This window comes from Phascolarctos cinereus, unplaced genomic scaffold, assembly GCF_003287225.1.
Source record: "Phascolarctos cinereus isolate Bilbo 61053 unplaced genomic scaffold, phaCin_HiC Scaffold_3;HRSCAF=262, whole genome shotgun sequence".
Taxonomy (NCBI): Eukaryota; Metazoa; Chordata; class Mammalia; order Diprotodontia; family Phascolarctidae; genus Phascolarctos; species Phascolarctos cinereus.
Genome location: NW_027555736.1, coordinates 253,356,104 through 253,373,864, shown reverse-complemented (window position 1 = coordinate 253,373,864; position 17,761 = coordinate 253,356,104). Strand labels below are relative to the sequence as shown.

General features: G+C 35.3%; 2 protein-coding genes across 2 annotated transcripts in view; both read left to right on the top strand.

Moving 5' to 3' along the window:
- The window catches only part of MDGA2 (MAM domain containing glycosylphosphatidylinositol anchor 2), a 754,553-nt gene that overhangs the window by 497,306 nt on the left and 239,486 nt on the right, over positions 1 to 17,761 (top strand). The window contains exons 8-9 of the mRNA XM_021004762.2: positions 14,890 to 15,183; positions 15,368 to 15,637. Of these exons, the coding sequence (XP_020860421.1) occupies positions 14,890 to 15,183; positions 15,368 to 15,637 (564 nt within the window). The remainder of the gene's footprint in view (positions 1 to 14,889; positions 15,184 to 15,367; positions 15,638 to 17,761) is intronic.
- On the top strand, positions 3,104 to 3,256 carry LOC110220668 (short transmembrane mitochondrial protein 1). The gene has a single exon (XM_021004763.1). The coding sequence runs from the start codon at positions 3,113 to 3,115 to the stop codon at positions 3,254 to 3,256; it is 144 nt and encodes a 47-aa protein (XP_020860422.1). The 5' UTR covers positions 3,104 to 3,112.

Below are 17,761 nucleotides of genomic sequence, written 5' to 3'. Positions count from 1 at the left end.
TTGATTTAGAATCTTCTTTTTAAAATGACTACTGGTGGCTTGAATTTCTTTCATAGAAAACTTCCTTTTCCTATCTATATTTCATATATATAAATATGACAGATAGATAGATAGATCAATACCAGAGATTTTTGCTGCAAAAATATTTTCTCCAACCAATTGTTTCCCTTTTCAGTTTAGCTTCATTGTTTTTGTTTATATAAAACTTTTTATTTTGATGAAATAACAATTGTCAATTTGGGATTTTCTTCACAAAAATATGGGAGTGGTTTGCCATTTCCTTCTACAGCTCATTTTATGGATAGGGAACTAAAGCAAACAGGGTTAAGTGACTTGCCCAGGGTCACATAGCCAGGAAGTGTCTGAGCTAGATTTGAACTCAAGAAGATTAGTCTTCCTGACTTCAGGCCTAGCTCTCTCTCCACTGAGCCACCCAGCTGCCTCAATGCATTTTTTACTCCAGTAGTTTAGGTCTTCAGAGTTATCAAATAAGGAAACTGTATTCATTTGCTTCTCTACATTATGTATCTAATCTCTTCCACTAATCAACCTCTCTATTTCTTAACCAGGACCATATTTTTTTCATGACTATTGCTTTCTAGTGTAGTTTGATACCTGTTACTTCCTTACCACTTTTTTTTTTTGTAATTATTTCCCTTGGGATTCTTGTGTTGTTTTTTTTTCTCCAGATAAATTTATTATTTTTTCTAGCTTTATAAAATAAACCTTTATGACACTGAATAAACAAATAAATTCAAGGAAAAGTTTTTTTTTTAATATATTGACATGATCTATCCATGGCATAGCAGGTGGTACATTGGATAGAGTTCTGGGCCTGAACCCAGGAAAACTTGAGTTCAAATTTGGTCTCAGACATTTACTAGCTGCTATAAGACTCTGGACAAGTCACTTAATCTCTTTATACTGCCTCACTTTTCTTAATTATATAATGGGAACAATAATAGCATTTATTTCTCATGGTTGTTGTGAAGATCAAATGAGCATGTGAGCACAATGCCTAGTACTTGGTAGACAATATCAATGCTCATTCTTTTCCCTATGAGCAATAGAAACTTCATTATATAAATTATATTTATAAAGTTCTCATGTGTATGTATTCACTATTACTTTCCCAAATATTTTATGCTTTCTGCAGTTATTTTAAATAAAATTTCTGTTTTTCCTACTGAGTTTTAAAAATTACTGATGTATTTTTTTACATTATGAACATTTATAGATCAATCACATATTACGTAAGAGGTCTCTTGTAAACAATTTAAACACTTAAGAAAAACTAATAGTATAATAACATCATCTGAAAATACATCTAATATTGTACATCTGTAATGTTTCTGTACCTCTCAGTTTTTTAAATTAATAAAAGTCCATCTCTCCTAACCCTGCTGGGAAAAGAAAATTAAACAAATGTCTTATAGCAAAACAAATTCCTTAAATGCTTCTTATTCTAATATGTTTGGACATATTCTATAGTTATTTCTCGAAATATAATACATAATATCATATGTAATAGGTAAATTATACACAGTATATAAACACAATATCCAATTTGTTGATCATAGATTTAAGGTAGTCCAATGATTTTTAAGTTATCTCTCCCTGATCTGTTTTCCAGGTTGTTATTTTTTTCATATAAGATTTCCTAAACTTTCTATTTTTTCAAGCTTTTGACTTTGCTTTATTTTTTTTTTGTATGTGGCAACCTTGAATCATTAAGTGTTATTTGACCCATTCTTATTTTTTCTGGAGTCTGTTATTAGGGTAAAGTTTTGCATTTTTTTTCATTAAGCTGTTAATTCTTTTTCCAAGCTTTCTTCTATAGTCCTTATTTCATTTATAATATTTTTTAGCTCTTTATTAAACTCTTGTATCAGTTTTTCCAGGAATTCTAATTCTGGGCAATCTGTTCCTTCTTTTCTTTGAGGTTTCTCTTTTGGGTGTTTTTTTTTAAGCTATTCTGTTCTTTATTGGTGTATTGGGCATCCCTGGTATCATAAAAATACTTTTGTTGTTGTTGTTGTTGACTAATTTTTCTTTTTGAGCCTCAATTCTTTGCTCCTTTCCTGGAGGCTGAGAATCAGATTAATCTTGTTGAGACTATTTCCTTTAGTCTGAAACCTTTCCTTTGCTTATGGAGCTGAGTGGTAGATCTTCCCTATTTCAAGAATCAGATCAAGTTGAGGCCTTTTTGTTTTGTTTTGTTTTGCTTTTTGCCCTCATACAAGTGGTACTAAAGGAGGAAGAGAGAAACTAGAAGACAAACATAGCCAAAACAAAACAGAAACAGCAATGTAACAGTTGCATGAAGGAGTGACTACATTTGGTATAGTGTCAGGAAGGACTAAATTCTGAATCTAAACAGTCAGGTTTATATGGTAGGTGATATCAAGCATGTAGAAAGGTAACTATAAGCAGGAGCAGCCCCAGAAACATCAGAGCTATAGCAAAGATGATGATATTGCTAGAATAGCCACTAATCTTCATCACAGGTCAGAAACAAGTGCCCTGTACAGCCACTTGCTTGATTTTCCCTGGCTGGGAGTCCTAATTGGGAGGGGATACAAACTATTTGCCCCATAAGAATGATTGCCCCTCTTCTTTGGTCAGAGTGGAATGCTTTCATTCCTTATTCCTGCCTCCAGATTTCTTAGCTTTTTTTTAATTTCATGATAAAATCTCACCTTCTGCAAGAAGCTTTTCCTGATCCTCCTTAATTCTGGTGCATTCCATCTGCTGATTATTTCTAGTTTATCCTGTTTTTAGCTTGTTTGTGTGTAGTTCTTTGCATGTTGTCTTCCCCAACAGATTATGAGCAGAATTATTTCAAGATTGGATTAGTTCCTTCAAGTGGGAGGAGTACAGAATAAAGTGAGCCCAGACTGGCCTTCATGCTTCTGGTGGTACTTTTGATATCTTATCTCTCTAGAGATAGTGATTTCTTACTATGACCATTCTACTCCCTGTGCCCATTTATCAAGGAGGGACGTATGTGCTTTGTGTCCTTAAGAACTGTATCTGCTCTCAGCTGGAGGGATAGAGCTTATTGGTCCAGCCTGTAGCTTCAGCTGCTGCCTTTGCAGCTGCCGCCATCACCATGATTCAGTTTTTGCTAGGATTTACGCTCGGCAATGTGGTCGGGATGTATCTGGCTCAGAACTATGACATTCCAAAGTTGGCCAAAAAGCTTGAAGAGATTAAAAAAGATGTAGATGCCAAGAAGAAAACTCCTAGCTCTTAAGGCCAGCATCTAGTAGTGTCTGGATGCCTTCCTATTCGAAACAAAAGCTCCTATTCTCTCTTCCAGGACTGGATGACTATCTTCACCCTGACATACACTGAGATGCCTTTGAGCTAAAATATACCTGTAACACCAGAACTACCCTGTATTACTCCTCCTGGACTCCTCTGACCCCTGTACCTGTGTGGGAGATTCTGTTACTTGAATCATGATGCTTGACCAGGAAATGCTAGTTTTGATTAGTGATCTCTCCCCTTACCTTTTAAATTGTGGATTTCTAGTAATTTTTTTTAAGTTGCTTTTTATATGGCAGTATACTAATTCTCTAATTATGTCTACCACACTGGATGCTTTATAAGCATTTAGTGTCAAACAATGTTGTTCAAAATCAATTAAAACCATTATATAGCAACTGAAAAAAAAAGAACTGTGTCTAGAAGATACCATTGGTAAACTTGGTTTAAGGCCCTTTGAGGAGCTCCTTTTATTATAATCCAATCCTGCAATAGTTCCAGACTGAACCTGACTCAAACAAGTATCTTGGTAGTGTAGGCTCAAAATTGGAACAAAATGAGACACTCTTAGGTTATTCAACAACAAAAAGAGATTTTCTTCATTCAGGTGGTGGACAAGACTAACTTGTTTGAGTTACCCAAATGATCCAACCTTCAAGTAAGAGAGCACCCTAGAGCTGCTTGTGGCTGTGTTATACCCAGGTGATGAGGAAACAATGCCAAGAGCCAAACAGTCTAAGCCTTTAAGCAGCTATTAATACCTATTATGGAAAAACTAGCTTAATTTGGAGGGAGGGGGTTGAAAAGAGTTTAGGATATTCCTCCTACCACAGCAATAAATATAAACTATTGGTTATTTACCTAAGTCTTTTAAAAAAAACATTCCTAAAAAAGCAGATCTATCATGATTGAATAAAATTCTAATCATGTAAGTCTTAAATAGAGAGTGGAGAGAAACAAAGTAAGAACATTTTAGACTGAGGAAGAAAAAAAACTTGAAATGTTGAGTTAGCCAAGATTTCTTTGTGGACACCTTAATTAATATAATTTTGGTGAGTCATGAACTTTTAATAGCCATTTTGGAAATTTTTTTTAAGTACCTAATAGTGAGGCTACATAGGAACTGTTCTGAATTTGGGCTTCTCCAAAAATGAGGTAGCTTCTGTATATTCTCACTATGATATATAATAATGGAAAACTCCAAAAGTATAGCAATAGTAAATAATAAACATTGATAGACTTATGAAAATTTGAAATGAAAGTGCTAATTTGTGACCTAGAATTTATTCCCTGGTAGAACCCGTTACAGGGTCTGAATTTGACTACAGGAGTGTCAGTGGGGGCTTCGGTGTTGTACAGTGACCAAAAAAAAAATCACCAGATTAATAATATTTACACTGTGAATAATTTGTTCATGTTTAATTACATTCTAAATATTCTCAGTCCTCATTAACTGAAGTTCTCAAATTATGCTCTAGATGAATTTAAAATCAAGTCCAATTTCAAGACAATTTTAAACTTGAAACTTTAGAATCTAAAACCAATTTGAATTTTCATGTAAAGGAGAGGTGTTCAACTCATTCCCAGCAAAACTGCCCAGCATGGTAGGAACCAAATTAAAATGTAATTGTGAAGTGCTTAAAAAATAAATAAAAATACAATACAGTACAACATGTAGAATGGTAATTTGTGTTTTTCTAAGTTAGTATTCATCCTGTTCTATTTGAGTTTGACACCACTGATAGAAAGAAACATCAATACAATCAAGAACACAATTTCAGAATCCTAACTTTCTGTGTATACCACACATTACTAATTAATCTGCAAAAAATCTGACAAGTGTTAGGTTGTAAAAATCAGGAAGCAGAAATTATCTCAAGTTAATGAGTACTTTGTTTATCATCACATGAAGTAACCAGAATGCATACACATAAGCTAAATACATGTATGAAGGTAGCCCATGCCCCAATTTTCATAAACTTTGATCAAACAACTCAGACTTCTTTTCTTTGCCAAACACTGTTCCCCAGTTGACATTATATTGACACAATTCCTTTTCCTTATCCTGAAAGCATTGTTTTCATTGACATCCAGAGGTCTTTGTACAAACAATCCTTCAGTTTAACAGCAATTCTCTTATCTCTTCTTCCTGTTTTGCAACCTCATGCATCAGCAGAAATTATTTTCCTTTATTACAGCATTCTGTATAGTTATACAAAATTTAACCCTTCACAAGAGTTTTAGGTTATTCAGCAACAAAAAGAGATTTGCTTAATTCAAGTGGACAAATCTACCTTCTTTGAATTACCCATATGATCCAAAACTCAAGTAAGATTCATAAATTTGGTAAGTCTAAAATGAAAAATAAATATGGATATAATGACATAACAATGATATAATAACATTATCTGAAAGATGAAAACTGAAAGTCAGTTTTCAAAAGAAATAATTAAGTAAGGTTAGGCAAACAGCATAAAAAGTTCTTCCCCACCAGTGTATACATTCCAGTATACACTCCACAACCAATACCATCTTATTTTACTTATTTTACTATTTAACTCTGCAAGACCCAAAGAGTCTGGGCAAAGTTTAAATGACTGCGTCACCCCTTTCAAGTTCAAAAGAATAAGGAGCTACTTAACACTGAATGAAGGTCTCTGTGCAGCTTTTCCATCAGTCTATTGACATGAAAATAGCTTGAAAGAAAAAGGTAGGTGTGTCAATGACAAATCTTATTAACAGAATAAAATGCAAAGCTCTACAATAAGACCTGGAAAGATGTAAAATGAAATTAATCAGATTGCCATTTTTCTTTCTAGGTTTTATGATTCTAATCTCTACTGGTTCTCTTCCTACCAGTCTGATAGCTATTCTCCTCCAGATTATGCCCACTGTCTTGTTTGGTGATCATTTTAGATGCCATGGGTTATGGTTATCATACCTCTGCAGATGATTTTCAGGTCTATTTACCTCACCCTTATATCTAGTCTCACATCACCACATGCCTACTGAACATCTTGAACCAGATGTGCTATATACATCTCCAAATCAAAATGTTCCAAAATTAACTCCTTATCTACCCTCCAGATACTCTGAATCAGTGACATAGGTTTTCTTGTCCTCCTCTGAAGACTTTACCACTTGTCTCCTTGCTTCTCCAAATTCCTTCAAGATTCATTTCAAATTCCACCTTACAAAAGAGGTTTTTTCTAATTCTCCACCTCCATACACTATTACTACCTTTCCCCTGAAAATTATTTTCTATATCTATCTATCTATCTATCTATCTATCTATCTATCTATCTATCTATCTATCTGTCTATCTTTCTATCTGTCTGTCTGTCTGTCTATGTAGTATGTCCATAATTATTTGGAAGTTATCTTCTGGATTAAAATATAAGTTCTTTGAATGCAGAAACCATGTCTTTGCCTTTCTTTATAGCCTCAATATTTAGTACAGTGTCTGGCACATAACAAGCACCTAATTAATGTGTGTTGACTGCCAAAGGTTTTAATTACTGGATTGCACATTTTTAAAGTATGCAAATTCAAGTTTTAAAAGCTTGGGCTGGGGAGCAGCAAATATTTATTATTCTGTTAAAAAAAATAGGGGAATTTCTGGATTAATGTTTTGGGGTTTCAAAACAAAATAATTTGATTTTTATAGACTTTTTAAAAAAATCATTTTTTTTCTTATGCTGCTTATCAAAATTAAATTACGTCTTTACATTAAGATTATTCACATGTAAATAATTTTCCATGACAATCATTTTCCTAAGGGAATAAGTCTTATGTTTTCTGACAAATGTTTTGCCTACTGGGTGGAATCTAGCTACAGTAAAGATCTTAGGAAGTTTTCCCAGTTCTGTGATAGTATTCAGTAGGAAGTTGACTGGTCTTAAGACATCCATTCCTGATATGATAACTACTAATGAAGTAGTTGTTCAACTAACAAAAAGCAAGTAGAACACTAATAAATTACATTGATACGATGACCTAGGTATCATTTTACATATGTATTATTTGAGGAAGTTGTTAACACTAAGGAAGGCACAATGTAATTTTTATTTTTTAAAATGGGCAAGAGTTGGATCAGTTACCTCTAGTATCTGTTTACTTCTTGAATTTTAATTCTAAATATAGGAAGGACTTTTATGTAATATCAAAATACTGGATTGTCCTAGTCAGTTATTTGTTAGTAGAGAAATTATATATTTGAATAACAGGACTGTCTATTTCATTCTTTTTTTTCCCCTTTGTTGGAAATAGACAGGTTAATTTGAATCTCTAGATCATTTGCTTTCAATTTGTAATTGTAACTTATGCATTTCAAATTATAATATTCAACATTTCCCACATCATACAACTATATCCGTTTAAAAAATAATGCAGACTCTCAGATGTAAGACAAAGTTAGTTCCCATTAGGAACATGTACACTTCACAATTACATCCAATCATTAAAAATATATCCTCCATTTTGAAGGAATACAACACAATAAAGAAATAAATGTGTCTATAGCAGAAGATAAATAGTCTACACAGGGTTCAAGGGCACTCCTTTACCCTATGATCTCTGTCTTTGGAATAGTCAAAAGAATAAAAAAGTACTCATAAGGCTGCATATATTTCAACTTTTTTACTTCTAACTTAAACCTTTTAGCAAATTACATTTTAAGAAATTTACCCAGGAAATCTATTATATGCTCAATAGTCAGGGTGGCTGACTGTTTTTACACTCAAAGCTCTAGAGGCAACCTTGAGAACTTGAAGGTTTTTAGTACTGTCACTTCTGAGCCCATAAACAATTCCCTTTCAAAAGTCTGTGTGAACTTGCTCTCTCTATAAGGCTAGCCCATCTCAAGAATGACTGATTTTGAACTAGATTCCTGTTTTAATCCTGCCAAACTGATTCTTCAACCAATCTTAGTATACTTCCTTAATAGCATTGCATTGCATTTAATCCAATGATACCCAATAGCATTTTGATCTTTCTAAATTGGTTAAGAATTTTTTGCAAATAGTTTTTCAGTCTCAATGAATCATTTAATAGGCTTGTTCTCCTTTGATACAAGTATGACAGTATACAGCATCAAGTTAGTTACTTGAAGTGGTTGTGATGATTGATTGATTCAGTCTATTCCCATCCTTGCATTCTAAGTTTAACATTTACTCTCCTCAGTGAATCTTTAAAGTATGTTTAGAAAGTTCGTAGTTCCAAATCCTAGAGCTATCTCTAGTAACTTGGGAAGTTTCAGCATTATCTTTTTTGAATGCCTCCCCCAATGCTTTGAACTAAAGACTCTGAGGAAAAGTCTAGCAATATATTTCATAATCAATCAGTAATTAAATTACTTCCATATTCCTAAAAATAGTGATATAATTTCTACTGGTTACAATTGTAATTATGATTCTATATTAGTCATGTTGTAAAAAAATGCAGACAAAAAATAAACCAAGAAAAATAAAGTTAAAAAAACTATGCTTCAATCTGCATTCAAGGTTCATCAGTTCTCTCTCTGGAGGGGGATAGCATTTTTCATCATAGGTCCTTTGGAATCATCTTGGATTATTGTCTTCATAAGAGTGGCTAAGTCTTTCACAGTTGTTCATTCTCACAATATTGCTATTACTGTGTACAATATTGTCCTGGTTCTGCTCACTTCACTTTGCATCAGTTCATGTAAGTTGCTAGTTGCTTTTTTTTCCTGAAACCACCTTATTCACCATTTCTAATAGAACAATAGTATTCTATCACAAGCATATATCACAACGTATTCAGCCATTCCTTAATTGATAGGCATCCACTCAATTTCCAACTTGTTTCTATCACAGAAAAAGATGATACATACACACATAATAGTGTGTGTGTGTGTGTGTGTGTGTGTGTGTGTGTGTATATATATATACATATACACACATACTGTATATATGTATGTGTGTATATACATATATATACATATATGTATGTGAATATGTCTTTTATACTTTTGTTTGATCTCTTTGGGATATAGACTTATTTATGATATTGGTGGGTCAAAGTGTACACATAGTTTTATAGCTATTTGGTGGTAGTTCCACACTGGTGGATTAATGAGAGGTGGAGCCAAGATGTTGGATTAGAGAAGCACTCAGCTAAGCTCTTTCAAAACCCCATGTTAACAACTCTAAAATAACACCTCAAATCAAATTCAGGCATGGCAGAACCAACACAAGGTCAAGTGAAACAATTTTCTAGTCCAAGACAACTTATGAGGTTGACAAGAAATGTGTGTCTCACCAGAGTGATGGTCAAACCTGGAGTGCAACATAGACCATGCAGCACTACAGTGTCAGTAGTGGGCCTTGGAAGTAGCCACACAGGCAGCAGAAGCAGCTTTGGGAGCTCTCAGCCCATGGAATATGGGACAGTGGAACAATTGCTCAAGAGATTGCAGGAGACACTTTGCAGGACTGTATCGCATTACCCATGGGCAGGCTGGGTTGCAATATCAGGGCTGAAAGGAGCAATAACATTTGTGGCTGCAAGGGAGCAAAGGTACTGGTCCTGGTTCCAGGATAAAGAGGAGTGATCACGCATGGGAGAGCAGGGATCCTGGTCTCAATTCAAAGACATAGGGGAGCACTAGTAATTATGGCTACAGGAGAGAAGAGGCCTTAATCATAGTCTCAGGGCTGGAAGAGCAGTGATCACACTTCTTAGATTATATCACCTTGGAAGCACCCAAAACCTACAGACCCCTAGAACTAGCTCTGAAAATAGTAGCAAAAAAAGGGCTGAAGCTTTGGCCAGTGCCTCTTCCACCCAGAAGCAGAGCTCAATGTTAAAATATGAAGTTAAAAGTAAGAAATAAGCTGGAAAACGAACATAAAACAAACAAAAAAACCTAGATCATAATCATAAAAAGTTACCCTGGTAACAAAGAAGATCATGACACAAACCCAGAAGAAAACCATGTCAAAATAGCTACAGGCAAACCCTTAAAGAAAAATGTAAATTAGATACAAGTCCAAAAAGAATTTCTGAAGACCTCAAAAAGGATTTTAAGACTCAAAAGAGGTAGAGGAAAAATTGGGAAAAGAAATGAGAGTGACGTGAGAAAATTATGAAAAGAGAATCTACAGCTTGGTAAAAGTGGCATAAAGCAATACTGAGGAAAATAGCATCTTAAAAAGCAGAAATAGCCAAATATAAAAAAGAGATATAAAAATTCATTGAAGAGAACTTTATTAGTAGTAGTGAAAAAGAATGAAAAAGTAAAAGTGAAGTAAAAAAGAGATACATAAACTCACTGAAGAACATAATCTTTTAAAAATTAGAATTGGGCAAGTGGAAGGTAATGACTCCACAAGACACCAGAAAACAATGAACAAAAGTCAAAAGAATGAAAAAATAATAGAAAATGTGAAATATCTCCTTGGAAAAGCAACTAACCTGGAAAATGGATTGAGGAGAGATAATTTAAGAATTATTAAACTACCTCAAAGCCATAATCAAAAAAAGAACCTAAACATCATATCTCAAGAAATTAATGAGGAGGGGCAGCTTAAGCACTGGCCCTGAAGTCAGGAGAGCCTGAGTTCAAATCCAGCCTCAGACCAAACACTTGACACTTACTAGCTGTGTGACCCTGGGCAAGTCACTTAACCCCAATTGCCTAAAAATTTTAAAAAAAAATCAAAAGAAAGAAATTAATGAGGAAAACTGCCCTGATGTCCTAAAACCAGAGTAAATTAAAAATAGAAAGAATCCACCAACACTTCCTGAAAGAGATCCCAAAATAAAAACTCCCAGGAATATCATAGCCAATTGTAGAGCTGCTAGGTCAAGGAGAAGATGTGGAAAGCAACCAGGAAAAAATAATTCAAATATTATGGACCTGAAATCAGGGTCACATAAGATTTACCAGCTTCCACAACAAAGGATGAGAGGCCTTGGAATATGATATTCCAGAAAGGATCTCAGATTACAACCAAAAATAACTTCTTCATCTTGAGTACAATCCATCAGGGGAAAATAGATATTTAATGAAATAAAAGACTTCAAAGTATTCCTGATGATAAGACCAAAAATGAATAGAAAATCTGACTTTCAAATATAAGACCCAAGAGAAACATAAAAAGGTGAACATAAAAGAAAAATCCTAATGATTTTTATGGTCAGATTGTTTTTCATTTTGTTTGCTCATTTTCTCACTGTTCCTCAATTTTGAACTTTAGGTTAAAATTGGGCTCTGTTCTTGACATGGGTAGACATGCTGTCTTAAGCTTCAAGCTTTTTCACATTGCTAATTTCAGCTAGTTCTGGGCAACTTCTGGAAAGCTTTCAGTGCTTCCAAGGTGGTGTGCTAGGGTGAACTGTGGTCATTGCTAGCCTGGTCTACACTCTAGTCCCTACCCAGGAAGGATCCCTGATCCCCTGGGATTGCAATGTATACTGCTCCTCATTTCCCATGATCCCTTGGGACCAGAACTGATACTGTTCCTCAGAGTCCCTCATCTATTTTGACCAAAAGCAATACTGCCCCTCAGGGTTTACACTTCCTCTTGATGGAAAGTGATCTTCTCCACTCCCGAACTGTGACTTAGAAGTGTGTATAGGCATTAACATAAAATTGTCACAGATCTTTCTGATCTCTTGGCTGGAAAAATGTCTCACTCTGACCTTTTACTATATCCAGAATTTGATTTGAAGTGTTATTTTAAAGTTGTTTGGAGGGCAGTTGCACCAAGTGCTTTCTCTGCTCTTCCCGTCTTGACTTAATTCCTCATAAAGACACAATTTAACAAATGCCATTTCACAAAATTATTAGAAGCTTCTGCCTATCTTGGTGATTTCAAAAGGCCTTCAAATAGAGGAAGGAGAGGCCAGAGTCAAGGAAGTAGAGGAAGAATATTGTTATTCTCTTTGTAACATTTTCACAATAAAGATTGAATTGAAGACTAATATAATTTATGAAAACTCTACTGTCTTTCAAGTATATGAAAGAGCCAAGTTTTATTCTAATTTGCCTGCATTGAGTAATCAGTTGGGAAATCGGAACTTCTCACATTGTGAACAGCCTGGGGCAAACTCTGGTGGAAACCTGAATCACCAGACTTCATTGTCCGGTCCTAATGTGTCAACCTAGAGGCCTTCAGAGTTGCATCTACAAAAGTGAAAGGGAGGCAGGCACATATGAAGGAATTCAAGATCCTGCTGAGGTGAAACAAGGCCGGCTCTCAGAATTTGTTGCTACCTCGCATAAAAGCAGTATGAAGAATAAATGACATTGCAATGACCTTTTTCAAACCTTGAAAGTTTGTTAAAGCAGGACATCCTTCAGAAGGTTTATGCCTAGTTTGATGGTCTATAAGAACATAAGAGGAATATACTGAAAATGAGAAGAAGGGATAGAACAAGTTTTCATAATTTGATTTCATGAGAGAAATATACAAACATGAACATATGGACATGGGGAATGGACATCAAATGAGCCTTACTCATTTGAGCAGATAAAGGAAGTTTGGATACACATGCTCACCCATACACCCAAAGTATTAGGTGTAGGAACATATCACACTCAAGAGAGAAATAGGCAGAGATAGATAGGCAGGGAGTGGAGTTATGAGGAAGGTATTCTGAGGGATTAGTTAGTCACAAGCACAATACTGATTCTAAAAGAGAGATTGAAAAGAGGGGTAGTGAATAAAGAAAAGCAAATAACAAGAATCTAAGGAGTACTTAGATTATTTCTTTAAAAAAACTGGGAAATGATTGAACAATTTATGGTACTGAAATATTGTTGCATTGTAAATGACAAAAGAGATGACTCTGGAGCTGAGCTAGGAAGGGAAGTATGAATTGACAAAGAGAAGTATGGAGAAGTTTCAGCTGACAATGTGAAGTGAGCAGAATCAGAATGATTTATTTAAGAAGAGAAAAAATACTTGTAAAGGAAAATAATTTTGAAAGACTTAAAAACTGATCAATGCAGCATTTCATGCTGTAATATATTACTGACAGAGATATGATGGACATGGAGAGCACACATTTTTGGATATGATTACTCTGCATTCATTTTGTTTAATCATTCTTATTTGCTCCAAGAAATCCCTTTCTTTTTTTCTATTTAAATTAAAGTATGATAGTTGTGGAAAAGAGGGGCTAGGCACAGTGAGCCCTCTTCCTAAAGAGGGTAATTGGACTTTTATTTAAAAGGAAGCAACATGATATAAAGTTTCATATAGAAACCCAGTTTCATATAGCCCTTAGGGGGAAATACAGCTGATCTTGCTTGAAGGAGAGTGAAACTAGGGACTTGATAAACTGGGTGGCTGATGCTGGATACGTCTTTCCACCAAAATTGTAGAGGTACCCCTAAGTGATCAGAGGCATGCTGGTATATTATCTGCGCTGTTATTTGCCAGTAGCAAGTTAGTTCCATTTAGCCAATTTATATTAATTAGATTTTATTATAAAGGGATATTTAAATTAAAACATATTGAAAAAGTACAAATTTCCCTCCCAATACCTAGGAGGTGCTCTTTGCCCTACAAGTCTCTGGAGAAATTGAGATCTCTTTTAATGCAGTTTCTGTATGGTATTGATCCCACTAAGTTCACATTCAAATGTGGCATTATTGCTAAATAAGCCCTTTTCTCGGTTACCCATAAATGGCAAAGCTAGATGAGTTGGCTGCGAACTCAGGCATGGACTCTACTCTCAGACCTCCTGGTGAATCTCTCTCTTAAACTTTTGAAACTTTATATAAAATCAAAAGAGCAAACACTGAGGCAGAGAACAAGGCCCATACCAGAGTTAGGGAACACCTCTAAGACTCTCTCCTTAGAATTTTTTCTCGCAGAAACTCTATCAAGCAGGAATATGTCACACCAAAGGAAGGGTGATATTCTAGTTGTCTTTACCTTTTAAACAAAAGGCTCTTCTTCACATGGCTCCCTTTCACATCACTAACAGCCCAGAACATACTCTTGCAGATGTTAAGGATCAAACCTCAAACACACAAAGCATGTGTGCACTACATTGTACCTTCTCACACAAATCAAAACATCACCCTGTGATGTCATTGGTCCTCTTCAAAAATGAATAACGAACAGTAACAATAGCCCAGAAATGACTATATAATGTCTTAGCTCACTTTTCAACAACTTTAACATTTTTTTTATCTTTAGATGAAAGGTCTTTAAACAGAAACAAATAAACACTTTCCTTAATTTTTCCCAACCTTTGATATATTTTGGTCCCTTTTCTACTTGATTTTGCCCAATTTATCACAGGATCATCTGATAAAAATACATAGTGATATTCCATTCTAAGAAGATAATTTTTATGTTGGTCACATCATTCTCAACTTAGTGATTGATTTATTATAATGATTGATAATTGGTTTTTACCATTAGGTAGCGTTATATCAAAATACTTCTGAATTCTATTAAAGGATTTTTTAAAAATTTCTGATTAAGGGATTTTATTAGTTTCTATTTTGCCTAAAATTTGGTGCATGGGATTGTGTTACATTTCAATGTACAGTTGATTTTCCTTAGACTTTTAAATATTTTAATGTACTTTACCAATTAATAGTAACCTTACAACCCTTTTTCTTTTTCCTCTGTCAAGTTCCACCCAATCTGACTGTTCCACAGGAAAAATCACCTTTAGTCACCAGAGAAGGGGATACAATAGAACTACAATGCCAAGTGACTGGAAAACCTAAGCCCATCATCCTTTGGACTAGAGCAGACAAAGAAGTTGCTATGCCAGATGGGTCAATGCAAATGGAAAGTTATGATGGAACACTGAGAATTGTGAACGTATCTAGGGAAATGTCAGGAATGTACAGATGTCAGACTAGTCAGTACAATGGATTTAATGTGACACCAAGGGAAGCATTGGTACAGCTCATTGTACAGTGTAAGTGAATTCATTTTTTGTGATTATCTCTTGGGGAAAATGGAAGAAAGAACTAACCCCTTAAGTAAATGAAAATTATTTTCTCTATTGGGTTAGCAATTTGGATTTCAATACAATTATTTCACTTGTAACTTACTCATTACAAACAATGTCATGTCTCCTTTTAATTATTTGTTTTCTACAGATCCCCCTGCTGTGGAACCAGCATTCCTGGAGATAAGGCAAGGACAGGATAGAAGTGTCACAATGAGTTGCAGAGTGTTGAGAGCCTATCCTATCCGAGTGTTGACCTATGAGTGGCGCTTGGGCAGCAAATTATTACGGATGGGTCAGTTTGATTCACAAGAATATACAGAGTACACACTGAAGGATCTATCAAATGAAAACTATGGGATTTACAACTGTAACATTATAAATGAAGCTGGAGCTGGGAGATGCAGCTATCTTGTTACAGGTAGGGATTCAAAGATATTTTAAGTGAACTAAAAAATAAAATACAAAATAGTACACAGGATATTTCATTCCATGACAACATGAGAATGAACGAATTTATGAAAATCCATTGAGCAAAATAGACTTTTTCTTTTGGCACAACTTTTAATTATTTACTTGTAAGATTAATCTTGTCCAGTAATTAACACACAAAAAAAATTAAATTTCCACAGGGCTTTTAAGTAGAGCTTAGTTATTTGAGTCTTTCAGTAATAAAGCAACAAATATTAATGATACTCATTTTATTTGGGCTAAAATAAAATTAATTTGAGAAAATGTTGTTATTTGAAGATAAATCTTTGAGTATGACCATCTTAGAATAGTAAGTAGATTTTTAAAAATCCTACAGATACTTAATTTATCATTGACCTTTGATGGCCTCACAAAGTTAAGATAAAATAATGAAGTTTCAGATCCTAACATTTCATTTTTTAAGTTTTACTGATATGTTTGTTTTTATATTACAAACATCCTTCTCTATGAGAGGTCTTCTGTAACAAAGTAAAACAATTAAATAAAACTAATAATACAATGAATGATTTCATCTGAAAGTTCATAAAACATTCTATATCAGTAAAAATTTACCACATCTACTATTTTTTAATTAATAATGCGGTTGATAGACTGCTGGGCCTGGAGTCAGGAGGACTTGAGTTCAAATCTGGCCTTATATACTAACTAGCTGTGTGAACCTGGGTAAGTTGATTAACCTCTGTTTGCCTCCCTTGCTTCATCTGTAAAATGGAGTAATAATAACACTTACTTCCTAGGGTTGTTATAAGGATCAAATGAGATAATAATTGTAAAGAGTTTAAGAGTGCATGGCAGAGACTGAACTAGGGAGGCAGAGCCAAGATGGCAGAGTGAAAGCAGTGACTTGCTTGAGCTCTTCCCCAAAGCCCTCCAAATACCTATAAAAAAATGGCTCTAAACAAATTCTAAAGAAGCAGAACCCACAAAAAGACAGAGTGAAGCAAATTTCCAGCCCAAGACAATCTGGATGATTGATCTGAAAGGTATATCGTGCCAGGTGGGTAAGGAGTGCAGTCCAGCATGAGCACGCAGAACACAGCGAACCTGGAGCAGGCCTCAGAGGGCTGAATCATGGGCAGCTTTGGTGGTTTCCAGACTTCTCAACCCAGGGCACCAAAGACAGCTTAGAAGGTTAGTGGGAAAAGTCTATTTCTGTGGTGTGAGAGAGGAGCTTGGTCTCAGAGGCATTTCCAGAGTGTAGAGCACAGAGTGCAGGCACCAGGGCAGTGGCTGCATCCTGAGCTTCCAGCCCACAGACTGAGGTGGAATCGAGTGGCTGATCAGAGGGGAATTGTAGGGATCTCTTTGCCAGTGCTGAGTCAGGAGTCTCTTGCTTTACCCATGTTTGTATCTGGATCACAGTTGTGAAGGGTGGTCCTAGGTCAAGGAAGAGCTCTGGTGTGGTGGAGATAGTAGTGGTTGTGGAGAGGAAACCTTCCTCACAGTTCCAGGACAGAAGGGAGTGCTTATGGTCGCTCAGACCAGAGCACAGGCCAGGAAAGGAGTAAACACCTCGCCCCTTATCATACCACCTTGGAAGAACTGAAAATTTACAGGTCCCTACAAGTATCTCAGAAAACAGCTGTACAAACCCCGAAGCTTAGGATGGTACATTCTCCACATTGGAAGCAGACTCTTACCTTAAAAAGAGTTTAAAACTCAAGTAATTGGCTGGGATCATGAGCAAGCAGCACATAAAGAGTCAGACTATATTATTTTACTTTGGTGACAAAGAAGATCAAATCATACAACCAGAAGAAGACAACAAAGTCAAAGCTCCTACATCCAAAGCCTCCAAGAAAAATATGAATCAGTCCCAGGCCTTGGAAGAGCTCAAAAGGGATTTTGAGAAGCAAGTAAGAGAAGTAGAGGAAAAACTGGGAAGAGAAATGAGAGTGATGCAAGAAAATCATGAAAAACAAGTCAACAGCTTGCTAAAGGAGACCCAAAAAAATACTGAAGAAAATAACACCTTAAAAAATAGCCTAACCCAAATGGCAAAAGAGGTCCAAAAAGCCAATGAGGAGAAGAATGCCCTAAAAAGAAAAATTGG

Bases quoted from the DNA above. Each gene is read 5' to 3' on its own strand.
- LOC110220668 (XM_021004763.1), top strand. From the start codon at position 3,113: ATGATTCAGTTTTTGCTAGGATTTACGCTCGGCAATGTGGTCGGGATG.